The 25,084-nt window shown below is 56.1% G+C and overlaps 1 protein-coding gene and 2 long non-coding RNA genes across 18 annotated transcripts in view; 1 reads left to right on the plus strand and 2 right to left on the minus strand.

The window, feature by feature from the left end:
- The window catches only part of LOC112531469, a 73,256-nt gene that overhangs the window by 20,891 nt on the left and 27,281 nt on the right, over positions 1-25,084 (minus strand). The gene's annotated exons all lie outside the window — the stretch shown is intronic.
- On the minus strand, positions 5,312-23,306 carry LOC121107062 (zinc finger CCCH domain-containing protein 11A-like). Of its 5 annotated transcripts, none has more exons than XM_040649244.2 (7): positions 20,796-23,306; positions 20,385-20,508; positions 20,058-20,120; positions 19,802-19,888; positions 19,171-19,509; positions 5,606-5,682; positions 5,312-5,472 (listed from the first exon to the last, which is right to left on the minus strand). In XM_040649244.2, the coding sequence occupies exons 1-7, from the start codon at positions 20,847-20,849 to the stop codon at positions 5,416-5,418; spliced, it is 801 nt and encodes a 266-aa protein (XP_040505178.1). In that variant the 5' UTR covers positions 20,850-23,306; the 3' UTR covers positions 5,312-5,415. The 5 variants fall into 5 exon arrangements, 4 of the variants coding, with proteins under 4 accessions (XP_040505178.1, XP_040505180.1, XP_040505176.1 ...); XM_040649246.1 differs by lacking the exons at positions 19,171-19,509; positions 19,802-19,888; positions 20,058-20,120; positions 20,385-20,508; positions 20,796-23,306 and adding exons at positions 6,020-6,358; positions 6,650-6,736; positions 6,992-7,054; positions 7,320-7,443; positions 7,731-7,799; XM_040649242.2 differs by having other exon boundaries at positions 20,058-20,508; positions 20,796-23,301.
- Positions 12,677-18,838, plus strand: LOC121107071. 8 transcript variants are annotated; one of them, XR_005840455.2, is made up of 6 exons: positions 12,690-13,129; positions 13,205-13,341; positions 13,824-13,983; positions 14,414-14,458; positions 16,222-17,691; positions 18,099-18,838. It is a non-coding gene; the product is annotated as an uncharacterized LOC121107071 (long non-coding RNA). The 8 variants fall into 8 exon arrangements; XR_005840452.2 differs by having other exon boundaries at positions 12,677-13,129; positions 13,205-13,353; positions 14,414-17,691; XR_005840451.2 differs by having other exon boundaries at positions 12,678-13,129; positions 14,414-17,691.

Genomic DNA, 25,084 nt, shown 5'->3' on the forward strand with positions numbered 1-25,084 from the left:
GTGAGGACGCTGTGCATCTCAGCCCTCCCTCCCTGCACGGTAGCAGCGATTCTAATCAAACCTCTGAACTCCCAGGTTTGTTCTGCAGGCCCCGATGATGGCACAGGCATGAAAGAGCCCAGAGCTCGTCGCTGGGGAGAGGCTGCGTATGGCGTTGTGAAGGGAGAGATGGAGGAGGGGTTTGAGCAGCGCTGTGCAGGAATGAACGGCTGGTAAGAGAAGAGGTGTGTGTGCTGAGAGCAAGGGCTGTACGGCTCCTCTCTGTGTTCTCACAGCAAGTGCACGGCAGAGCTCCTTGCTCTCTGTTCTTTCTTGCAAGGCTGCGGCGCTTCAAAGTGCGCTGTGGGTGGGCAGCGCGATGACAGCCCAAGGGTGGCACCAGGAGATGCAGCGCAGCCCTCTGCAGCAGCAGGGTGCATTGATTGGTCTTGCTCATTCTTGAAGGAGAAGGTGTGTTTAGCTGCCAACTTTGGTGGCTCCATGTCATGTGCTGAAGGCTTTGGGGCCCTTCCTGTGTTCCTCATGTCCTGAGGCAGTGAAGGACTTCGCTTGCTCTGTAGGAATGGTTCCTGTGCAAGGACATGGTCGTCTGCCTGTAGCAGATACTGAAGGTTGTGGTTTTGTGACTGCAGTGATGGAGTTGGCTTTAGAATGGCAATTGCACTCTGCTCACGTGCAGCTCTTTCTGACACAGGCAGGAGCCGGGCAGCGGTACTGCAGCTCCTCTGGCAGCTTTGCAGCTCAGTTGGGAAGCAGAAGATGTGGATGTGAAAGAAGAAGTCCGTTGCTGGGACGTTCCCCTGTTCTTCCCCAGCTGTCCCCTTGCCTCAGCCTGGATTCCCCTTGTGTTACTGTAGGATTCCCTTCCATCCCCTGGCTGCCCCTTGCTTTCCCCAAGGCTGCCCTTTCCTTTCTCATGACAGCCCACCCATCATTCCCTCAGAGCCCCAATGTCCCTCCAAGTGTTTCCCAGCAAGACCCCTAGAGACACCCTATAGCCCCCCACAGAGCCCTGGAGCCCCTCGAGGACCCCCTCAGACCCAGTACACCTCCCCCGTAGCTGGCCCATACCCACATGGAGCCCCACAGTCCCCAGCAGCACCCCATGTGCCCCACTGGGCTTCCCCGGAATCCTCCTATTTCCTCCCTCAGACCTCCTTTACTACCTCCAAGATCCCCCCTGGGAACTCGCTGACCCCCATGTTCTTTGACAGTACCCCCATCACCATCCAGTGAACCCCATAGCCCACCTTTGGCCTCTCCTCCCCCTGACCTGCCTCCAGATCCCGTACAACCTCACAGTGCTGTAGCATGGATGGCTTCTGCAGGTGAGGAATGGGGAGCTGGAGAAGGTGTAAGGCACAGATGTGGGTGAAAGTGAAGTGGTTGGCACTGGGGATACTGGGGAACACAGGATCAGAACATGGGAGGATTTGGGGAGGATAAGGGGATGTGGACCACAGCCTACAGGAGCAGAGTGCTTCTCAGGAGGAGGCAAGGTGTGAGTTACAGGTGGGACTTGTGGGTGCGGGGACGTGGGGTGGCATGGGTACGTGGGGAGTCTGGGGGCTCGTGGGGAGTGGTTTGGGGTCAGAATGGAGGATGTGGGGTGGTGTTGGCGTGCATTCATTGATTTCTTCCTGAGAGGGGATTGGGGTTCCCTGTGGCCCAAAGGTGGAGCCCTCATCGGTAACCGCACATGAGCCCAGAACCCCATATAACTCCACGTGACCCAAGGCTCCACATATCCCATAACCTTGTGAGCACAGTAAGCCCATATGAGGCTGTGGGCAGGGATGGGTCTGTTCCTGGCTTGTTCAGGGGGTACTATAAGGTGGCTCTGGGGCCGCTGTAGGTCAGCAGCCTGTATATTCCCCTGATGCTCATCTTGCCCTCATCTTGGGGGGCCAAATGGAGGTCAAGGGGTTTGTTGGGGGCTAAGGAAGAGGTTCCATGAGTGTATCCCATAGCTGCCCAGAGCATCCCCAGAGCCATCCTAGAGGAGCAGTTCCAGAGCAGCCCCATCATTGCCCATAGCTCGTAGCCAGCAGCAGTTCCACCAGCAGCAGTGTGTTGGGTAAAGACAGCTCCTAAGTGTGGCTCTGCTGCAAGGCTGCCCCAAAGTGCTCCTGAAGCCCTCCCATAGGCGTCTTTTAACTGTCCCACAACCCTGTGAGGCTTCCCCACATCCCAGCACATCCACGAACGTGCCTGTGGGGTGTGCGAGAAACGCTCACATCCCTGATGTTCCACCAGGCACAGCTCTCAGTGCAGCAGCAAAGCTCATTCCTGATTGCTGTGGCATTACTGCACTCTCTTCTGTGAGCTCCTTCTGCTCCTGTAGCTCTCCTCCCATGGCACCCACTGCTCTCCTGTTCCCCCTTGGCTGGGCACTGCAGGCTCACAGTCTCCACCAAGCATCCGGTGTGCAGTATTTCCAGAGGAGGTCTATGGCCAACGTGTTCCTTTCGGGCTGATTGTGTGCTTTTCTATGCAGACAGGCAGGCAGGATTTCGTGCAGCTGTTGCACGTGCTGGGTCTCATGCTCCGTCCTGCGGCTGTGCCTTATCTCGTGTGCACTCTCCATCCTCCCCCTGGTCAGAACGTCCTGGCCCTGCTGTGCTCTGCTCAGCATCTGTCTGCTGAACGACGACACAGCCGTCACACTGAGCCTGCCTTGTGCTATCCCTGCAGATGTTGGATGATTTCCTCTGCCACTCTCCCACCCGTAAGCGCCCGGGTGATTCCCAGCAGCACACAGCTGGCACACAGAGCCATGCTGACCACGGCAGGGTGCAGCTTCTTGTTGCAGTCCCGTAGCGGTGGGTGGCCGTGCCAAAGGGGGATCCCACCGCTGCTGCTCTCCATCCTTCTGCGCTCGTTCTGCACCACCGTGCATTCCATCCTTCCTCCTCGTGCTGCGCTGACCATTTCTCGGGGTCGTTGCAGCAGCTGCTGCAAGTGCTGATGTTGGAGCAGTTTCTTCCCCACCGCGAGATCCCTTCCAAGAGGCACTGCCCCTACTGCTGCAACGGCCCCAGTCTGGGACGCCTTTTTGTAAGGAGTTGTGTTGTTTGTTCTGCAGCTGACTTGGATTTCTTCTCCCACTGTCCCGTGAAGGAGTTGATTTGCTTCAGTCCATCCCTGTTCCATTCCTGGCTCGGGTATCCCTCGTGGCCATGCAGCACCGCAGCAGCAAAGCTCCAATCCCTTCCCCGGTCTCAGTGGGTTCAGTTTGTTCTGTTCTCATCCACTTACAGAAACAGAAGCTACCAAGCCACCAAACCCTGGGACAGGTATTTCCCTACAGAAGCATTCATGTCCTTCTGCTGGCCCCTTTGGCCAGCTCCCAGCTCTCCAAACTGAGGCGTACGGCTGCAGCCCACCCCATGGCTTCTCTGGGGCAGCTGTGGGGCAGCCCCACCCTGAGGAGGAGATGCCTTTTCCTAGCATGCAGCTGGTTCTATGGCCACATGGGGTGAGGACGTGGGGTCGTGGGTCACATAGGAGTCCTGCAGGGTCACAGAGTTACGGGGTGATGTGGGGCTATGGGGTCAGATGGGGTTCTGAATCACAGTGATAGGGTCAGATTGGATGGTAGGGACAGATGGGGTGACATGGAGTTATGGATCACATGGGTTGTATGGTCAGGGGTGAGGTGGGGGCAAGGATCCCAGATTTATGGGCCACATGGCGTCAGTTCGCAGCATGATGGGGGCAGGAAGAGTCAGGGAGTCACAGGGTCATGTGGGGGTATGGTTCCCATCAGGGCTGTGGGTCACGTGCAGCCATGGGGTCACGCACATACAGGGCGATGAGGTCATCTTGGGTTATGGCTCATGTGGGGTAACGGCTCAGGGCCCCACCTTTGGGCCACAGGGACGCCCAGTCCCCTCTCAGGATGAAATGAAACCACTGCAAACTCTGTCCACTCCCCCCCCCTTTTTACCTCAAACCGCTCCCCACATCCTCCCATACTCTCTACGTCCCCATACTACCCCATGCCCCTGTGTCCCACCTGCAGCCTACGTCTTGTTTTCTCCTGAACAGCATTCTGCTCCTGCAGCCTGTGTTCCCACATCCCTTAATGTCCCTATATCCACCAAACACACCCCCAGAGAGCCCTATAGCTCCTCAAGGACCTTCTCAGACTCAGTACATCTCCCCTACAGACAAGCTGGGCCATCACAGGCTTCTGCAGTCCCCAGCAGCAGCACACATCCCCCTCTGAGCTCACACTGAACCCCCTTGTTTTCTTCCTCACACCTCCCTTACGCCCTCAGTCCTCTCCTGGGTCCTCAGAGTTCCACAGTCCATGACAGGACCCCCATTACCATCCCAGGATCCCCATATCCCACCGACGAGGAACCCCACAGCAAAACACATCTCAGGATGGGGCTCCAGTGGTGCACCAATGCATTCATTAAAGAGAGGAGAATGAATGAGCGTAAAGGGGGGCCTTTCCTCCTGATGTTGCCCACCGCCTGTGTGTTGGCTGTGCCATGCCAGCAGCATTTTGTCCTCGAGCTGTGAGTGCAGGTATGCGTGCATACGGGGGTGTGCAGAGATGGTGCTGAACATCAGAGCGTGCATTGCGCTTGGCTGTGTGCACAGTGCTTGCAGGTGAAAGTTTTGCATCTGTGTGCATGCACATGGCAGTGTGCAAGGCTGGAGCAGTGCTCGAGTCTTCGTGCTCGTGGGTGTGCAGAGGGATGGGGTGCACGCATGTGAACACAGCGCCATGGCAGGCACTGCAAAGGAAACAGCTCCATCCCAGCCACAACAGTGACAGGCAGGCAGGCACTGGGGAGGGCTGCACGGCAGAGGGACGCCCTCTGAGTGCCACAACCTGGAGCGCTGTCTGCAAGCAGAACAGTGCCGGGATGGCAGCCTGGTGGTCCTAAGCTGCAGAGATGCTGCTCTGGACCAACAGCCTGTCATTTTTTCAGAAAACGCTGTCCTTTTGCTGAACTTTGCTCATTACATACTTGTCATTAAGGAAAAAATGCTTGGTGCTGCCCTGGGAAACTCGGCAATCTCCACAGCATTGCTCTCCAAGTTAGCACGCTCAGTGGCCAGGCTGTGTTCCCAGCAGCTCTTTGCACGTGCTTTGCAGACAGTCTGTCTGTGGGCAGTGCAAAGGACTGCTGCCTCCGTTGCATCACTGGACGGCAGCATTCGCTGACGGAGCTGTGGCAGTTCTGAGCGAGCGCCGCGAGACCAATAACGAGGAGGTGGTGCAGCAGCTCTCCGAGTGCCGCTGGACAAATCAGGCCGTGCGCTCTCTGTAAATCTATAAATTTGACTGGTGTTTATTGACTACGTTTGAAGGTGGAGTGCTGAGATGGGCGGCACTCAGCGCTGCCCTGTAACGCCGCGCACTGCAGAAGCTGCTGCCTGCTGACGCTCCTCCTCTCAGTCCTTCAGCTGCAGCTTCTGCATCATCTCCACAAGGCTGTCCACTGCGGAGGCCTGGGAAGAAACGGAGCGAGGGTAGAAACAGGACACCACTTCCCTCGGGATTTTACAGTCTCTTCCTTTCATGTGTGACAGACAGAGGCCCTGAGAACAACAAGAGCCGTGTCTGTGTTCACCAAGGACTCACCTCTGCACGTGCAGCGGCAGCTCTGAGGGCAGCCTTCTTCAGCTCCACTCTCCTCTCTTTTCGTTGTCGTCTTCTTTCTGTAAGGCAAGAAAAAGAGATGAATTCATTTTGTCTACAGTGAAATGGCAGAAACATACATGCCGTACAAGCAGAAGGCAGCAAAAAGACGGAGGAAATGGGACTAGGAAGCCTCCCAGTGAATGACATTTCCAGGAGGCGTGCAGAAGACTGCCATAGAGTTAACGGGAAGAGACAGGGTTACACAGTTCTGGCACCTCACTGCCTTTGGACTTTGTAGCCTTCCACTCTTTTCCCCTCCAAGGATAAGGAAAAAGCAAAGCCAACCCTAAGCAAACTCAGTGTGCTCGCACAGGGAAGCGCCTCAGCACGGCGGGTACCACAGCACCTTCTCACCTCTTTGCTTGGAGCTCCGAGCAGCAGCAGGCCCAGGGTGTGCTGCTGGAGCCGGCACACAGTCTCCACTCGGCCCCCTCACTCTCTTATTGGAAGGCAGCTGCACTGCTGTTGGTTTCCCTTCCTCCAAGGCCTTGCGTTTACATCCAGCCTGGGTGTTGGAGACAGAGCGGGGGCACACGGCAGGGGAAGGTCTTCCCCCTGTGCTGGGACCTGCTCTTCTAGGGAGACCTCCAGCCTGCAGAGGAGCTTGAGCTGCTGCCTGTTGAGAAGCTCTCTCAGTATGGACCTGCTGGACCACTTTGACATAGATTTTGGCATTTGGCTCAGCACCAATCTCTGTTAAGAAAGCAAAAACAAGGAGATTTAATGAGAGCCCAACACTACTTTCAGTCAGCAAAACGGGTCACAATCCTGGGACATCTCATCTCGAGTGCTCACGGTCATGGATCATAGGATCTCGGCTGAACTGTGGGGTCACATTTCTAAGCAGCACAGGAATACTAAATGTAAATGCAGGGATTAAGACCACAACCAACACACAACGTCCACAGTCCCAGGAAAGGACGGACAGAAAGTTTCACTAGAGAGACAGTGCACCAAGCCCAGGTGCCTGCTGTGTGTCTGTACCTCTCTTGGGTGCTGTGCCACACTGGGCGCTTCTGCCTTGCCTTTCTGCAAGGCTGCGCTTTGCTGGAAGGCCGCTCGCATCAGCTTCTGGCAGAAAGGAGACAAGAAAGACATGAAGAGCATCTCTGTGGCGGAAGATTTGAGCACAGCCAACCACAAACTTCTGGTCTGCAAGAGCAGTTTCTTCAGCTTGCCTTTCATGCTGCTTACAACATTATGCCAACTCTGCAGTCAGCACGGATCTGCAGTGCCCTTTCCTCTCCACTCCATCGCACACTCTGCCATCCATGCTGCCCTGTTTAGAGGCACTTGCCCACAGCACAGCTCACAAGAGCTTCTTACCTGCGGAGGCTTTGCGTTTCCAGCCTTGCCCAGCACCACTCCATGGACGCGCAGGCTCCATCCCTACAACAACAGATGGTGTGTTGATTTCACAGACACCAGCAGGCAGCAGAAGTACTGCCCAGTATGCCCACGTCCCCCCAGAAAACAGAAAGAGGCTACTTGGACAGCCCAAACACAAACTGATTGATAGTTCACTTCTCACTGCTCCTTCCTGCACTCCAAATGCATGCTCACTTTGACATCCCCTGAAGCGCTGCACCCGCCCAGAACGAATACTCAAAATTCATTCCTCCACACTTCATGACAGAGGGCCGAAGAAACTCACTTCTGTATGGCATGAAGGACCGTCCGTCCCTGTTGCGTCCCTCTGTGCGCTGGAAGGCGCGGTCGGATCTCTGGCAGCCTGCTGGCTGCTGCTCCCAACCGCGGGGAACCGCGCCGCGCCGCTTCTGAAGAGAGAAAGGAAGAAACGGTGGTGGGAACGGGCAGCCAAGGCTTGCAGAGAGGTTCCAGATCGTGCCAGAGAGGGGATATCAGAGTGCTGAGACACTGATTATCACTAAGGGAAAAGACGGCCTGAGCCACGTCCGCGATTGTTAGCCCAGGCTGTCAGCAGTGAGCGCTGAATGCAACCGGTTACTGAGGTCACCGAGGACCAGCAGGGCTCCCCCTGCTCCGTCCCTTCCCCTTGAGAGCAAGAGAAAGGAAGAACCAAGCAGAAGAAGCCCAGCCATACCTTGCCACTCAGACGGCAGCAATTGGAACCGCGGTCGTCTCCGTGCTGAGACATGGCCGCTGAAGGCTCAGAGGAATGATGAAGTTCCCAGGCCTCTGTGCACAGGAACTTCCCCGGCCCTTGCAAAGAGCTGGCTTCCCTCTTCCTGCGACTGCCTCGATCCCAAAATCTCCCTTGGGACAGGAACCCTGCAGAGAGTACCGACGAGTGCACACGCGGTGCTTCTGACGGGCTCTCACAGGGTGATCTGTTCCACGGAAGGCCCAGAGCTCAGCCTCGGTGTGCAGCACGCTCACCAGAGCACCAGCTCTGCTCACCAGCTGTGGCGGAAACGCTGCCACCCCAGCAGTGATTGTGACCTCAGCGAGTGCCCGCATCGCTTCCGTGCTTTCATCATAAGCGAAGGAAATGGGCGACTCCCTGATCCACATCTTAGGAAATCACCACCAGGGTCACCCAATGGGGTTATTTGAATAATGGAGAAGTGAAGATGACTCTTGTGCAGCCCAATAAAAACCAGTCAAGACCAGTATGGCCTCCGAGTGGTCAATGGAGTCCCAGGGGAACCCATAGAAAACGAAACCCAGGGCCTGTGCCAGCATCTGTGTTTGGGGCTTTGAGTCCCAGGGCTGATGTCAGCCTCTGCCGGCTGTGGCTTTAAGTCCCAGGGCCAGTGCTGGGCTCCCCGCCTGTGTCTGTGGCCTTAGGCCCTTGGCTGCTTCTGGCCTCTCTAGCTGGGGCTGTGGCTTTAAGCCCCTGGACTGGTGCCAGCCTTTCAGGCTGTGGTTTTGGTCCCCAGGATTGGTACCAAATTTGAAGAAACCAACAGGAGGCTCACCCAATGGGTGATCATGGGTGTCATTGGGGTTAGTGGGGGTCAGTGCGGTTAATGGGGTTATTGGAGTCAATGGGGTCATTAGGGTCAATGGGAGTCACTGGCGTCAATGGGGCAAGGGGGGTCACTGCGGTCAATGAAGGTTATTCGTGTCATTGGAGTCAGTGGGGTTACTGGGGTCAGTGTGGGTCATTTGGGTTATTGGGGTCATTGGGGTCTATAAGGCTCCTTTGGGTTAAAGGGGTCAGTGGGGTCAATGGGGATCATTGGGGTCAGTTGGATTATGGGGTTCATGTGAGGTCACTGGGGTCACTGGGTCAAAGGGCTCAGTGGGGTCAGTGGTGCTATTGGCGTTATTGCAGGCTGTCACGGAGTTACCTAGATAGATCTGTGCCCGTGACAGGGGGGCAGTAGGCTTGTGGGCCCCCCTTCCCCCTGACTTCCCGAGAGAAAAAACGAAGCGGTGGCAACAATCTAAGAAGGAGAACTTATTTTACTAACTATGATGTTGGGATGCAAGATGACACGATACAATACAATCTAATTGGGAGTAAGTATAATAAACCAAATGAAATGAGGGAGAGAGAGCGAAAGAGCGATAGAGAGGGAGAGAGAGAGAGAGTGAGAGAGTTTCCGAAACCGAAAGCCTAACTTGATGAAGGCGCCTGGCTTGGAAAGCACACCCACTCCTCTCCCGGCAGCAAGCGAAAGTGAAGAAGCACGCGTGCGCAACCAGATGACGTATCTTCCGTGATGTGTCTTCCTTCTGTGACCGTGAGGTCCTCTGGGATACGTAGTTCTTCTCTTTTGTCCATGATGTTATGATGTGGAATACCAATAGCGAAGTTACAAAACCATGACACAGGCCAGAAGGGTTTGGGCTTCCAAGCAATCACCAAGCTTTTGGATGAGCCAGCCCTCTGCTTTTTGTGAGGACAGACCCCAACGAGCCCACATAACCCAAATAACCTCCTTGACCCCCACAGACAAGTCCTCCTTGGAAAGCCATCTCGGCAAGGGCAGAATAGCGCTGTTCTTGGGCCGCAGCACTCCATGGCCAGGCGCTGCTCAGACGCTGGGGCTGCATTTCCTCCTGGGCACCCACACATGCTGCGATTCCCCTGCAGGTTCCTGCCAGGTTTGTGGCTTCCTGCTGGGGAACTCCTCATCTTCTTCTGCGAACTGCCCCCCAACGTCAGTACTGCCTCCTCTGGTGCCGTACTGGCAGATGCCTCAGCAGTTCATGAGCCTGGACTTCCTGCCTCCCATCAGCAGCTGCTCCTTCATTCAGACTGCAATACCGTCCACTTCCAGCACCAGCAGAGCTGCAAGGCAGAGATGGGAAACGTGGGATTAATGCAAACGCAGAAGCCCAAGTCTGTCCCACCACCACGTATTGCAGCCTTGCAGCCCTGCTTTGCAAGGTCTCCACTCTGCTCCCATCTCAGCGATGGGCCGTGCCGGCCTCTTATTGGTCAGCGTGAGCTCCGTCCCACTCCCGCTTGCTTCTCATTGGTCAGCGGCAGCTCCATCCCGCCTCCGTTGGTTTCTCATTGGTCAGATGCGGCTCTATCCCACCCCTGGTTGCCTTTGATTGGTCATCGACTACTTCGGCCCACCCCCAGTAGTTTCACATTGCTCAGCGACAGCTTTGTCCCCCGTCCAGCCTCTCATTGGTCAGGGGTAGCTCTGGACCATCTCTGGCCTCTCATTGGTTACCAGCATCTCCATCCCGCACCCAGTGGCCTCTGATTGGTCAGCGGCAGCTCCAGCCCGCCCCCGGTGGCCTCTCATTGGTCAGATGTAGCTCTGTCCCACCCCTCTGGACTCTCATTGGTCAGTGGCAGCTCCATCCTATCCCCACAGGCCTCTTATTTATCATTCTCTGCTTCTTGGAGCCCCTTCCCGCTGCTGCCGCTGCTTTGGGGGAGGGTCCGCTCTGCTCCCAGCTCAACATCGGTCAGTGCCGACCTCTGATTGGTCAGCGAGAGCTCCGTCCCGCTCCCAGTGGACTCTGCATGGTCAGCAGCAGCTCCGAACTGCCCCCATTAGCCTCTCATTGGTCAGATGCAGCTCCATCCCTCCCCCCGTTGATTCTCATTGGTCAACAGCAGCTCCGTCCCACTCCCGTCCAGCCTGTCATTGGTCAGCGGCAGCTCTGACCCATGCCAGCCTCTGATTGGTCAGCAGCAGCTCTGACCCACCCCCGGTGGATTCTCATTGGTGATTGTCAGCTCCATCCCGCCCCTGCTGGCTCTGATTGGTCAGCAGCAGCTCCATCCCACCCCTGCTGGCCTCTCATTGGTCAACGGCATTTCTGGCCCTCCCCTTGTCTCTGATTGGTCAGCAGAAGCGCCGCCGGCTCCAATTGGCTGAGGGGCAGAGCGCGCCGTTGGCAACCGGCTTGGAATCGCCCAGCTGTCCCCTCAGACGGCAGCCCGTGGCCGTCCCCTTCGCCGTGGGATGCGGGGATTTGGGGCGGCTGAAGGAGTCGGGGCCCCCACCGCTGTAGCGCTGCTGCCCCCATTAGGGCCTGGAACCCCGAGCCTCCAGCTACTGCTCACGGTGCCCCCTGGGGCTGAGGTGGTCTGTGGGTGTAGGGGACAGTGGGGGAGATGTGGTGGGGATGTGGGAGCTGAGGGGCTTTGGGGGCTATTGGGGGATGTGGGAGGATATGGGGCTGTAGGGTGCTGTGTGGGGATCTCGAGGGATATGGGGATATCGGTGGGTTTTGGGAATAGAGGGGGATGGAGGGATGTGGGGCCCACAGGGGGTGCTATAGAGGGATGTAGGGCTGTGCGTGGGTTGTAGGAGGAGATGGGGCTGTAGGGGGCTGTGTTGGGAATCCAGGGAGGGTGTGAGGGGCCATGGGGAGGCCAGAGGGAGAAATGGGACTGTATGGGGTATAGGGTAGGGCTTTGGGGCGACAGGGGGCTGTAGTGGGTTATAGGGGTGGATATTGGGGGATATGGGGCTGTAGTGTTCTGTGGGGGCTATCGGGAGGGATGTGGGGCTATCGGGGGCTATAGGGGGGCTGCAGAGGGATATAGGGCTGTGTGGGGGTTGTTGGAGGATATGAGGCTATAGGTGCTAGGGTGGCTCTATGGGTGTGTGGGGCTTTAGGGAGCTAATTGTGTCTCTAGGTGGGCTATGAAGCTCTGGAAAGCTGTGGGGGACTGTAGAAGGGGTATTGGGGTATATGGGAAAAGAGGGGGCTGTGGTTGGGATCTAGGGATCTGTGGGCAGCTATTGGGGGAATATGGGGCTCTAAGGTGCTGCAGGGTCTTTACAGAGTGTTTTAGGGCTATATGGGGGATATAGGGGGATTTGGTTCTCTAGGGGGCTGTGGGGGTATAGGGGTGATATGGGTCTGTAGGGGGCTTTGGGAGGAGCTCCACGGTTCTATGAGGGGGTCTGTAAGGGCTATAGGTGTGTTCGAGGGGGATATGTGGCTTTAGGGGTTTGTGGCAACATGTGGGAGGGTTGAGGGTGCTAGGGGTTGGGGGGGGCTCTAGGGCAGGATGTTGTGCTGTAGGAGATTGTGGGGGCCTGAGGGAGGATATAGGGTGTCTGTGGGGATATAGGGGAGATATGGAGTCTAGAAGGGTTCTAGGGGGATATGAGGCTGGATATGGGAGAGTGTGGGGGGCTCTGGAGGGAGTCTAGGGCCAGTGTGGGTCTGTGGGGAGCTATAAGGGGAGATTGGGCTTTAGGGGCTGGGGGACTGTAGGGAGGGTCTTAGGGCTGTAGAGGGGACATGGGGTGCTATGTGGCTGTAGGGAGCAGGGGAATATTATGACGCTGTAGGGGGCTATTGGGAAAGCTATATGGTTCTATGGGGAGGCTATAGGAGCTTTATAGGTGGTTATGGGGCTTTAGGGAGCTGTGGGTGGTCTGTAGGAGGGTTCTAGTAGGGTAGGAGGCTATAGGGGGCTGTGGAGGGGATATAGGGAGATATGGGGCAATAGTGGGTTTTTAGGGGGTTGTGGCGGGCTGTAGAGTGTATAGGATGATAGGGGGCCAGGGGGGGTCTGTAGAGAGGGATGTTATGCTGGAGAAGGTATGGGAGGCTAAAATGGGCCTTTGGGGGTTACAGAGGGGCTGTGGTGGGCTATTTGGGGATATAGGGAGATATAAGGCTATAGGGGGTGTTTGGAGGATGTGGTCCTCTAAGGGGCTGTGTGGGTCCATAGGATGATCTGGAGCTATAGGGTGATCTCTAAAGGGATGTGGGGCTAGAAGGCTCTCCCTTCCTTCCTTTCCCCACTTCCACAGCAGGGAGGGTGAAATGCTAGTCATGAAATTGAAATTGGAACTGAAGTTGTCTTGGAATAGAATATGATGCTTTTGTGGTCTTCAATCTGAAACGTGTTTTCTCCTTGGGCTTGAGGTAATCTGTTTATGTTTAATGATTATGCTTAATAATCTAATCATGTTTCATAATGTCTTTGGAGAAAGGTTTCAGTCTCCAGTCTGCTGATCCGAAAGAAAGAAGGCGGCTTTTGGAGGACTTAATCATTGCGAGTCGAGCTGCTGCTGAACCTCCCCTTCCAACATCCAGCAGGTGAGGACGCTGTGCATCTCAGCCCTCTCTCCCTGCACGGTAGCAGCGATTCTAATCAAACCTCTGAACTCCCAGGTTTGTTCTGCAGGCCCCGATGATGGCACAGGCATGAAAGAGCCCAGAGCTCGTCGCTGGGGAGAGGCTGCGTATGGTGTTGTGAAGGGAGAGATGGAGGAGGGGTTTGAGCAGCGCTGTGCAGGAATGAACGGCTGGTAAGAGAAGAGGTGTGTGTGCTGAGAGCAAGGGCTGTACGGCTCCTCTCTGTGTTCTCACAGCAAGTGCACGGCAGAGCTCCTTGCTCTCTGTTCTTTCTTGCAAGGCTGCGGCGCTTCAAAGTGCGCTGTGGGTGGGCAGCGCGATGACAGCCCAAGGGTGGCAGCAGGAGATGCAGCGCAGCCCTCTGCAGCAGCAGGGTGCATTGATTGGTCTTGCTCATTCTTGAAGGAGAAGGTGTGTTTAGCTGCCAACTTTGGTGGCTCCATGTCATGTGCTGAAGGCTTTGGGGCCCTTCCTGTGTTCCTCACGTCCTGAGGCAGTGAAGGACTTCCCTTGCTCTGTAGGAATGGTTCCTGTGCAAGGGCATGGCTCTCTGCCTGTAGCAGATACTGAAGGTTGTGGTGTTGTGACTGCAGTGATGGAGTTGGCTTTAGAATGGCAATTGCACTCTGCTCACGTGCAGCTCTTTCTGACACAGGCAGGAGTCGGGCAGCGGTACTGCAGCTCCTCTGGCAGCTTTGCAGCTCAGTTGGGAAGCAGAAGATGTGGATGTGAAAGAAGAAGTCCGTTGCTGGGACGTTCCCCTGTTCTTCCCCCAGCTGTCCCCTTGCCTCAGCCTGGATTCCCCTTGTGTTACTGTAGGATTTCCTTCCATCCCCCTAGCTGCCCCTTGCTTTCCACAAGGCTGCCCTTTCCTTTCTCATGACAGCCCACCCATCATTCCCTCAGAGCCCCAATGTCCCCCCCGGTGTTTCCCAGCAAGACCCCTAGAGACACCCTGTAGCCCCCCACAGAGCCCCATAGCCCCTCAAGGACCCCCACAGACCCAGTACACCTCCCCCGTAGCTGGCCCATACCCACATGGAGCCCCACAGTCCCCAGCAGCACCCCATGTCCCCCACTGGGCTTCCCCGGAATCCTCCTATTTCCTCCCTCAGACCTCCTTTACACCTCCAAGATCCCCCCTGGGAACTCACTGACCCCCACGGTCCCTGACAGGACCCCCATCACCATCCCAGGACACCCATAGCCCATCTTTGGCCTCTTTTCCCCCCGACCTGCCTCCAGATCCCGTACAACCTCACAGTGCTGTGGCATGGATGGCTTCTGCAGGTGAGGAATGAGGAGCTGGAGAAGGTGTAGGGCACAGATGTGGGTGAAAGTGAAGTGGGCGGCACTGGGGATACTGGGGAACACAGATCAGAACATGGGTGGATTTGGGGAGGATAAGGGGATGTGGACCACAGCCTACAGGAGCAGAGTGCTTCACAGGAGAAGGCGAGGTGTGAGGTACAGGTGGGACTTGTGGGTGCAGAGACATGACGTGGCATGGGTACGTGGGGGGTTTGGGGGCTCGTGGGGAGCGGTTTGGGGTCAGAATGGGGGATGTGGAGTGGTGTTGGAGTGCATTCATTGATTTCTTCCTGAGAGGGGATTGGGGTTCTTTTCGGTCTAATGTTGAAGCCCTGATCCATAACCCCACATGAGCCCAGAACCCCAGAAAGTCCACGTGACCACAAGGCTGCACATGTCCCATAACCCTGTGAGCACCATAACCCCATATGAGGCTGTGGGCAGGGATAGGTCTGTTCCTGCATTGTTCAGGGGGTAATATAAGGTGGCTCTGGGGCCGCTGTATTTCAGCAGCCTGTATATTCCCCTGACGCTCATCTTGCCCTCATCTTGGGGGGCAAGATGGAGGTCAAGGGGTTAGTTGGGAACTATGGAAGAAGTTCCATGAGTGTATCCCATAGCTGCCCATGGCAGCCCCAGAGCCATCGTAGAGCAGCCCCGAGTAGCCCCATCACTGCCCACAGCCCGTGGCCAGCAGCAGTTCCACCAGTAGCAGTGTGTTGGGTAAAGGCAGCTTCCAGGTGTGGCTCTGCTCCAAAGCTGCCTCAAAGTTCTCCTGAAGCCCTCCCATAGGCGTCCTTTAGCTGCCCCACAACCCTGTGAGGCTTCCCTACATCCCAGCACATCCACCCAAGTGCCAGTGGGGTGTGCGAGAAACGCTCACATCCCTGATGTTCCACCAGGCACAGCTCTCAGTGCAGCAGCAAAGCTCATTCCTGATTGCTGTGGCGTTACTGCACTCTGCCTCTGTGAGCTCCTTCTGCTCCTGTAGCTCTCCTCCCATGGCACCCACTGCTCTCCTGTTCCCCCTTGGCTGGGCACTGCAGGCTCACAGTCTCCACCACGCATCCGCTGTGCAGTTTTTCCAGGTGTCGTCTATGGCCAACGTGTTCCTTTCGGGCTGATTGTGTGCTTTTCTATGCAGACAGGCAGGCAGGATTTCTTGCAGCTGTTGCACGTGCTGGGTCTCATGCTCCGTCCTGCAGCTGTGCCTTATCTCGTGTGCACTCTCCATCTCCCCCTGGTCAGAACGTCCTGGCCCTGCTGTGCTCTGCTCAGCATCTGTCTGCTGCACAATGACACAGCTGTCACATTGAGCCTGCCTTGTGCTATCCCTGCAGATGTTGGATGATTTCCTCTGCCACTCTCCCACCTGTAACCGCTCGGGTGCTTTCCAGCAGCACACAGCTGGCACACAGAGCCATGCTGACCACGGCAGGGTGCAGCTCCCTGTTGCAGTCCCGTAGCGGTGGGTGGCCGTGCCAAAGGGGGATCCCACCGCTGCTGCTCCCCATCCTTCTGCGCTCGTTCTGCACCACCGTGCATTCCTTTTCCTCGTGCTGCGCTGCCCTCAGAGTGCTCTGCCCATTTCTCGGGGTCGTTGCAGCAGCTGCTGCAAGTGCTGATGTTGGAGCAGTTTCTTCCCCACCGCGAGATCCCTTCCAAGAGGCACTGCCCCTACTGCTGCAACGGCCCCAGTCTGGGACGCCCTTTTGTAAGGGGTTGTGTTGTTCGTTCTACAGCTGACTTGGATTTCTTCTGCCACTGTCCCATGAAAGAGTTGATTTGCTTCAGTCCATCCCTGCTCCGTTCTTGGTTCAAGCCAAGCTCCAGTCCCTTCCCCGGTCTCAGTGGGATCAGTTTGTTCTGTTCTCATGCACTTACAGAAACAGAAGCTACCAACCCACCAAACCCTGGGACAGGTATTTCCCTACAGAAGCATTCATGTCCTTCTCCTGGCCCCTTTGGCCAATTCCCAGCTCTCCAAACTGAGGCGTATGGCTGCAGCCCTCCCCATGGCTTCTTTGGGGCAGCTGTGGGGCAGCCTCACCCCGAGAAGGAGATGCCTTTTCCCCACACGCAGCTGGTTCTACGTCCACATGAGGTGACATGCTGTTTCTATGGCATGAAAACATGCTGTTTCTATGGCAACATCAGGTGAGGACATGGGGTCGTGGGTCACATGGGGGTCCTGCAGGGTCACAGAGTTACGGGGTTATGTGTGGCTATGGGTTTAGATGGGGTTTCGAATCACAGTGATAGGGTCAGCTTGGATGGTAGGGTCAGATGGGGTGACATGGAGTTACGGATCACATGGGTGGTATGGTCGGGGTGAGGTGGGGGCAGGAATCCCAGAGTTATGGGCCACATGGCGTCGGGTCATAGCGTGATGGGGGCAGGCAGAGTCAGGGAGTCACAGGATCATGTGGGGGTATGGTTCCCCCAGGGCTCTGGGTCACGTGCAGCCATGGGGTCACGCACATAGAGGGCGATGAGGTCATCTTGGTTTATGGCTCATGTGGGGTTACGGCTCAGGGCCCCACCTTTGGGCCACAGGGACACCCAGTCCCCTCTCAGGATGAAATGAAACCACTGCAAACTCTGCCCCCTTCCTCTTTTTACCTCAAACCACTCCCCACATCCTCCCATACTCTCTATGTCCCCATACTACCCCATACCCCTGTGTCCCACCTGCAGCCCACGTCTTGTCTTCTCCTGAACAGCATTCTGCTCCTGCAGCCTGTGTTCCCACATCCCTTAATGTCCCTATATCCACCAAACACACCCCCAGAGAGCCCTATAGCTCCTCAAGGACCTTCTCAGACTCAGCACATCTCCCCCACAGACAAGCTGGGCCATCACAGGCTCCTGCAGTCCCCAGCAGCAGCCCACATCCCCCTCTGAGCTCCCGCTGAAACCCCTTGTTTTCTTCCTCACACCTCCCTTACCCCCTCAGTCCTCTCCTGGGATCTCAGAGTCCAACAGTCCGTGACAGGTCCCCCATTACCATCCCAGGATCCCCATAGCCCACCAACGAAGAACCCCGCAGCAATCCACATCTCAGGATGGGGCTCCAGCTGTGCACCAATGCGTTCATTCAAGAGAGGAGAATGAATGAGCGTAAAGGGGGGCCTTTCCTCCTGATGTTGCCCACCGCCTGCGTGTTGGCTGTGCCGTGCCAGCAGCATTTTGTCCTCGAGCTGTGAGTGCAGGTATGCGTTCATACGGGGTTGTGCAGAGGTGGGGCTGAACATCAGAGCATGCATTGCGCTTGGCTGTGTGCACAGTGCTTGCAGGTGAAAGTTTTGCATCTGTGTGCATGCACATGGCAGTGTGCAAGGCTGGAGCAGTGCTCGAGTCTTCATGCTCGTGGTTGTGCAGAGGGATGGGGTGCACGCATGTGAAAAGATAGCAGGCACTGCAAAGGAAACAGCTCCATCCCATCTGGAGCAGTGACAGGTAGGCAGGCACTGGGGAGGGCTGCACGGCAGAGGGACGCCCTCTGAGTGCCACAACATGGAGCGCTGTCTGCAAGCAGAACAGTGCCGGGATGGCAGCCTGGTGGTCCTAAGCTGCAGAGATGCTGCTCTGGACCAACAGCCTGTCATTTTTTTCTCAGAAAACGCCGTCCTTTTGCTGAACTTTGCTCATTGTACACCCGTCATCACAGCAAAAAACGCTCAGTGCTGCCCTGGGAAACTCAGCAATCTCCACAGCTGTTGCTCTCCAAGTTAGCACGCTCATGGCCAGGCTGTGTTCCCTGCAGCTCTTTGCACGTGCTTTGCAGACAGTCTGTTTGTGGGCAGTGCAAAGGACTGCTGCCTCCGTTGCATCACTGGACGGCAGCATTCGCTGACGGAGCTGTGGCAGTTCTGAGCGAGTGCCGCGAGACCAATAACGAGGAGGTGGTGCAGCAGCTCTCCGAGTGCCGCTGGACAAATCAGGCCTTTCGCTACTCTGTGAATCTATAAATTTGACTGGTTTTTATTGACTACGTTTGAAGGTGGAGTGCTGAGATGGGCGGCACTCAGCACTGCCCTGTAACGCCGCGCACTGCAGAAGCTGCTGCCTGCTGACGCTCCTCCTCTCAGTCCTTCAGCTGCAGCTTCTGCATCATCTCCACAAGGCTGTCCACTGCGGAGGCCTGGGAAGAAACGGAGCGAGGGTAGAAACAGGACACCACTTCCCTCGGGATTTTACAGTCTCTTCCTTTCATGTGTGACAGACAGAGGCCCTGAGAACAACAAGAGCCGTGTCTGTGTTCACCAAGGACTCACCTCTGCACGTGCAGCAGCAGCTCTGAGGGCAGCCTTCTTCAGCTCCACTCTCCTCTCTTTCTGTCGCTGTCTTCTTGCTATAGGCAATAAACATAGATGAATTCATTTTATCAGCAGCACAAGTGCAGAAACATGGGTGCCGTACAAGCATAAGGCAGCAAAAAGACAGAGGAAATGGGACTAGGAAGCCTCCCAGTGAATGACATTTCCAGGGGGACGTGCAGAAGACCACCCTGGAGTTAACGGGAAGAGAAGGGGTTACACGTTCTGGCACCTCACTGCCTTTGGACTTTGTAGCCTTCCACTCTTTTCCCCTCCACATGAGAAGGAAAAAGCAAAGCCAACCCTAAGCAAACTCAGTGTGCTCGCACAGGGAAGCGCCTCAGCACGGCGGGTACCACAGCACCTTCTCACCTCTTTGCTTGGAGCTCCGCGCTGCAGCAGGCCCAGGGTGTGCTGCTGGAGCCGGCACGCCGTCTCCACTCGGCCCCCTCACTCTCTTATTGGAAGGCAGCTGAGCTGCTGTTGGTTTCTCTTCCTCCAAGGCCTTGCGTTTATATCCAGCCAGGGTGCTGGAGACAGAGCGGGGGCACACGGCAGGGGAAGGTCTTCCCCCTGTGCTGGGACCTGCTCTTCTAATAGGACCTCCAGCCTGGAGAGGAGCTTGAGCTGCTGCCTGTTGAGAAGCTCTCTCAGTATGGACCTGCTGGACCACTTTGACATAGATTTTGGCATTTGGCTCAGCACCAATCTCTGTTAAGAAAGGAAAAACAAGGAGATTTAATGAGAGCCCAACACTACTTTCAGTCAGCAAAACGGGTCACAATCCTGGGACATCTCATCTCGAGTGCTCACGGTCATGGATCATAGGATCTCGGCTGAACTGTGGGTTCACATTTCTAATCAGCACAGGAATGCTAACTGTACATGCCAGGGATTAAGACCAGAACCAACACACAACGGCCACAGTCCCAGGAAAGGACGGACAGAAAGCCTCACTAGAGAGACAGTGCACCAAGCCCAGGTGCCTGCTGTGTGTCTGTACCTCTCTTGGGTGCTGTGCCACACTGGGCGCTTCTGCCTTGCCTTTCTGCAAGGCTGCGCTTTGCTGGAAGGCCGCTCGCATCAGCTTCTGGCAGAAAGGAGACAAGACAGACATGAAGAGCATCTCTGTGGCGGAAGATTTGAGCACAGCCAACCACAATCTTCTGGTCATCAAGAGCAGTTTCTTCAGCTTGCCTTTCTGCTGCTACAACATTATGCCGCTTCTGCAGTCAGCACAGCTCGCAAGAGCTTCTTACCTGCGGAGGCTTTGCGTTTCCAGCCTTGCCCAGCACCACTCCATGGACGCGCAGGCTCCATCCCTACAACAACAGATGGTGTGTTGATTTCACAGACACCAGCAGGCAGCAGAAGTACTGCCCAGTATGCCCACGTCCCCCCAGAAAACAGAAAGAGGCTACTTGGACAGCCCAAACACAAACTGATTGAGAGTTCACTTCTCACTGCTCCTTCCTGCACTCCAAATGGATGCTCACTTGACATCCCCTGCAGCGCTGCACCCGCCCAGAACGAATACTCAAAATTCATTCCTCCACACTTCACGACAGAGGGCTGAAGAAACTCACTTCTGTATGGCATGAAGGACCGTCCGTCCCTGTTGCGTCCCTCTGTGCGCTGGAAGGCGCGGTCGGATCTCTGGCAGCCTGCTGGCTGCTGCTCCCAACCGCGGGGAACCGCGCCGCGCCGCTTCTGAAGAGAGAAAGGAAGAAACGGTGGTGGGAACGGGCAGCCAAGGCTTGCAGAGAGGTTCCAGATCGGTGCCAGAGAGGGGATATCAGAGTGCTGAGACACTGATTATCACTAAGGGAAAAGACGGCCTGAGCCACGTCCGCGTTGTTAGCCCAGGCTGTCAGCAGTGAGCGCTGAATGCAACCGGTTACTGAGGTCACCAAGGACCAGCAGGGCTCCCCCTGCTCCGTCCCTTCCCCTTGAGAACAAGAGAAAGGAAGAACCAAGCAGAAGAAGCCCAGCCATACCTTGCCACTCAGACGGCAGCAATTGGAACCGCGGTCGTCTCCGTGCTGAGACATGGCTGCTGAAGGCTCAGAGGAAGCTGAAGGTCCCAGGCCTCTGTGCACAGGAACTTCCCCGGCCCTTGCAAAGAGCTGGCTTCCCTCTTCCTCCGACTGCCTCGATCCCAAAATCTCCCTTGGGACAGGAACCCTGCAGAGAGTACCGACGAGTGCACACGCGGTGCTTCTGACGGGCTCTCACAGGGTGATCTGTTCCACGGAAGGCCCAGAGCTCAGCCTCGGTGTGCAGCACGCTCACCAGAGCACCAGCTCTGCTCACCAGCTGTGGCGGAAACGCTGCCACCCCAGCAGTGATTGTGACCTCAGCGAGTGCCCGCATCGCTTCCGTGCTTTCATCATAAGCGAAGGAAATGGACGACTCCCTGATCCACATCTTAGGAAACCAACACCAGGGTCACCCAGTGGGGTTATTTGAATAATGGAGAAGTGAAGATGACTGTTGTGCAGCCCAGTAAAAACCAGTCAAGACCAGTATGGCCTCAGAGTGGTCAATGGAGTCCCAGGGGAACCCGTAGAAAACTAAACCCAGGGCCTGTGCCAGCATCTCGTGTTTGGGGCTTTGAGTCCCAGGGCTGATGTCAGCCTCTCCGGCTGTGGCTTTAAGTCCCAGGGCCAGTGCTGGGCTCCCCGCCTGTGTCTGTGGCCTCAGGCCCTTGGCTGCTTCTGGCCTCTGCAGCTGGCATTGTGGCTTTAAGCACCTGGACTGGTTCCAGCCTTTCAGGCTGTGGTTTTGGTCCCCAGGATTGGTACCAAATTTGAAGAAACCAACAGGAGGCTCACCCAATGGGGTTCTGTGAAGCATCAGAAGAGAGAAATACACACGATTGTTGTGTAGCCAGGCTGGGTCAGCCTCTCGCTCAGGTGCTGCATGATTCGAAGCAGGAGACGTTTCCCCCAGGCTGCATCCTGATTGGGGTCATTGGAGACAATGGGGTCATTGGGGTCTATGGGGACATTGGAGTCAATGGGGTCACTGGGGTCAATGGGGGTCATTGGGGTCAGTGGGGGCCATAGGGGTCTTTGTGGTCATTGAATTAAATGGGGTTATTAGAGTGAATGGGGTCATTGGTGTCAGTGGGGTCATTGGAGTAAATAGGGTCATTGAAGTGAATGGGGTCATTGGATTCAATCGGATCATAAGGGTCAATGTGGTCCCTGCGGCAATGGGGGTCATTAGGGTCAAAGGGTGTTATTGGGGTCATTGTAGTCAATGGAGTCATTGGGGTCAATTGGTTCATTGGGGTCAAGTGGCTTAATGCGGTCAGTGGGGGTTATTGGAGTCAATGGAGTCATTGGGATTAATGGGGTCAGTGGGGTCAATAGGGTCATATGAGCTTAATGGGGTCACTGGGGTCAGTAGGGTTAATGGGTTGTTGGGGTCTTATGGGGTCATGGGTATCATTAGGATCTTTGGGATCGGTGGGGTCAGTGGGGTCATGTGGGGTCACTGGGCCCATGTGGGATCATTGGGATCATGAGGATCAGTGGGGTTATATGGTTCATGTGAGGTCACTGTGGTCACTCGGTCAAAAAGGTCTATGGGGTCAGTCGGGCCTATGGGGTCATTGGAGGCCAGAAGGGTTTGGGCTTCCAAGCAATCACCAAGCTTTTGGATGAGCCAGCCCTCTGCTTTTTGTGAGGACAGACCCCAACGAGCCCACATAACCCGAATAACCTCCTTGACCCCCACAGACAAGTCCTCCTTGGAAAGCCATCTCGGCAAGGGCAGAATAGCGCTGTTCTTGGGCCGCAGCACTCCATGGCCAGGCGCTGCTCAGACGCTGGGGCTGCATTTCCTCCTGGGCACCCACACATGCTGCGATTCCCCTGCAGGTTCCTGCCGGGTTTGTGGCTTCCTGCTGGGGAACTCCTCATCTTCTTCTGCAACTGCCCCCCAACGTCACTACTGCCTCCTCTGGTGCTGTACTGGCAGATGCCTCAGCGTTCATGAGCCTGGACTTCCTGCCTCCCATCAGCAGCTGCTCCTTCATTCATACTGCAATACCGTCCACTTCCAGCATCCAGCAGAGCTGCAAGGCAGAGATGGGAAACGTGGGATTAATGCAAAAGCAGAAGCCCAAGGCTGTCCCACCACCACGTATTGCAGCCTCGGAAAGTCAGCTGCAACTACAACCTCTGTCAGAATCAAAACAGGCACCGTACATTAAGGGTCACCTCTGAACTGAAGGAATTACCACAGTTGGAAATAAATACTGAAATTGCTCATTTATCTGTAGGTGGTTACCGCTGTATTCTTTGGCTTTTGGGAAAATGTGGACTTGGAATTGAAGGATACAAGGAAAAGGAGCAGCACTTGGCAACTCCTGCAAACTGAGCAGTGCGGGGAAGATTGTGTCATTTCTTCTCCGGGCCCACAAATTAAGTTTCCTTCCTTACAAAGAGAAGGGAAAAAGAGCCTGACATAAAGGAGACACAGTGCAGTCTCACCTCACACGTAGAAGAAGGAGAGCTCTCATGGCACTAATCATAGAATTCACGGAATCATAGGATGGCCTGGGTTGAAAAGGACGTCAAAGGTCATTGAGTTCCAACCCCCAGCTATGTGCAGGGTCGCCAACCACCAGACCAGGCTGCCCAGAGCCACATCCTTGGCCCTGAATGCCTCCAGGGATGGGGCATCCACAACCTCCCTGGGCAACCTCTTCCAGCGCGTCAGCACCCTCTGAGTGTAAAACTTCCTCCTAGTAGCTAATGTAAATTTCCCCAGTCTCCATTGAAAAGCATTCCCCCTTATCCTATCACTATCCACCCTCATAAACAGCCGGTCCCCCTCCTGGTTAGATGCTCCCTTCAGGTACTGAAAGGCCACAATGGGGTCTCCCCAGAGCCTTCTCTTCTCCAGGCTAAACAAGACCAGTTCCCTCAACCTTTCCTCACAGGAGAGGTGCTCCAGCCCTCTGGCCATCTTAGTGGCCCTCCCCTGGACCCGCTCCAACAGCTCCACGTCCTTCCTGTGCTGGGGACCCCAGGCCTGGACGCAGTACTGCAGATGGGGTCAAGTAGAGGGGCACAATCACTTCCCTCTCCCTGCTGGCCACCGCTTTTTGAATGCAACCCAGCACACAGTTGGCCTTCCAGGCTGCAGGCACACACTGATGCCTCACGTGCAGCTTCTCGCCCACCAGGACCCCCAAGTCCTTCTCTGCGGCGCTGCTCTCAGAGAGATCTTCCCCCACTCTGTATAAATACCTGGGATTGCCCCGACCCAACGCAGCACCCTGCGCTTGGCCTTGCTGAACCTCATCAAGTTCTCGTGGGCCCACTTCTCCAGCCTGCCCAGGTCCCTCGGGATGGCTTCCCTTCCCTCCAACGTATCAACTGCACCACTCAGCTTGGTGTCATCCGCAAACTTGCTGAGGGTGCACTCGATGCCATCGTCTGTCACTGATGGAGATGCTGAAGAGCACCGGTGCCAAGACCGACCCCCGAGGGACACCGCTTGGGACCGGCCCCCACCCTGGCACAGACCCACTGATCACAACCCTTTGGCTGCGTCCAGCCAGCCAGATCCTAATCCACTCAACAGGCCATCCTTCACATCCACACCTCTCCATTGTAGAGTGCGGAATGTGGTGAGGGACCATGGCAAAGGCCTTGCAGCGTTCCAAGTAGATGACATCCACTGCCCCTCCCCCATCCACTGAAGCCGTCACTCCATCACAGAAGGCCACCGGATCGGCCAGGCACGATCTGCCCTTGGTGAAGCCATGCTGGCTGTCTCGGATCACCTCTTTGTCTCGGATGTGCCTTAACACAGCTTCTAGGAGGATCTGCTCCAGGACCTTCCCAGGCACAGAGTTGCAGCTCACCAGCCCGTAGTTCCCCGAGTCCTCCTTTGTCTCGTCCTTACAAATGGGAGCACTGTTTCCCTTTCTGCTTTTCCAGTCACCGGGAACTTCCCCAGTCAGCCGGGACTTTTCCGATGCAACGGAGAGCGGCTCGGCACCACATCAGCCATCTCGCAGAAGCCTGGGATGGATATCATCCGGCCCCACGGACTTACATACATTCAGTTCCCCGCGGAGGACTCAGACTTCTTCCGCCGTTACAGTGGGACGGAATGCGCTCCTCTCACCCACACTGAGGGCTTCAGGGTCCCGGCAGGCACGGGAAGCCCGACCACCTGCAAAGACCGAGGCAAAGCTCTCACTGAGCACCTCAGCCTTTGCCATGGCTGCCCACTGCCTTTCATCCGAGGGAGCGCTCTCCTC

The sequence above is a fragment of the Gallus gallus genome, chromosome 17, assembly GCF_016699485.2.
Source record: "Gallus gallus isolate bGalGal1 chromosome 17, bGalGal1.mat.broiler.GRCg7b, whole genome shotgun sequence".
In the NCBI taxonomy this organism is placed as follows: Eukaryota; Metazoa; Chordata; class Aves; order Galliformes; family Phasianidae; genus Gallus; species Gallus gallus.

Bases quoted from the DNA above. Each gene is read 5' to 3' on its own strand.
- LOC121107062 (XM_040649242.2), bottom strand. From the start codon at position 20,849: ATGTCTCAGCACGGAGACGACCGCGGTTCCAATTGCTGCCGTCTGAGT. The intron at 19,889-20,057 runs GTAAGAAGCTCT...CCTTTCTGCCAG, and splicing joins GAAACGCAAAGCCTCCGCAG to AAGCTGATGCGAGCGGCCTT. The intron at 5,683-19,170 runs GTGAGAAGGTGC...CTTGCCTTACAG, and splicing joins GCGGAGCTCCAAGCAAAGAG to AAAGAAGACGACAACGAAAA.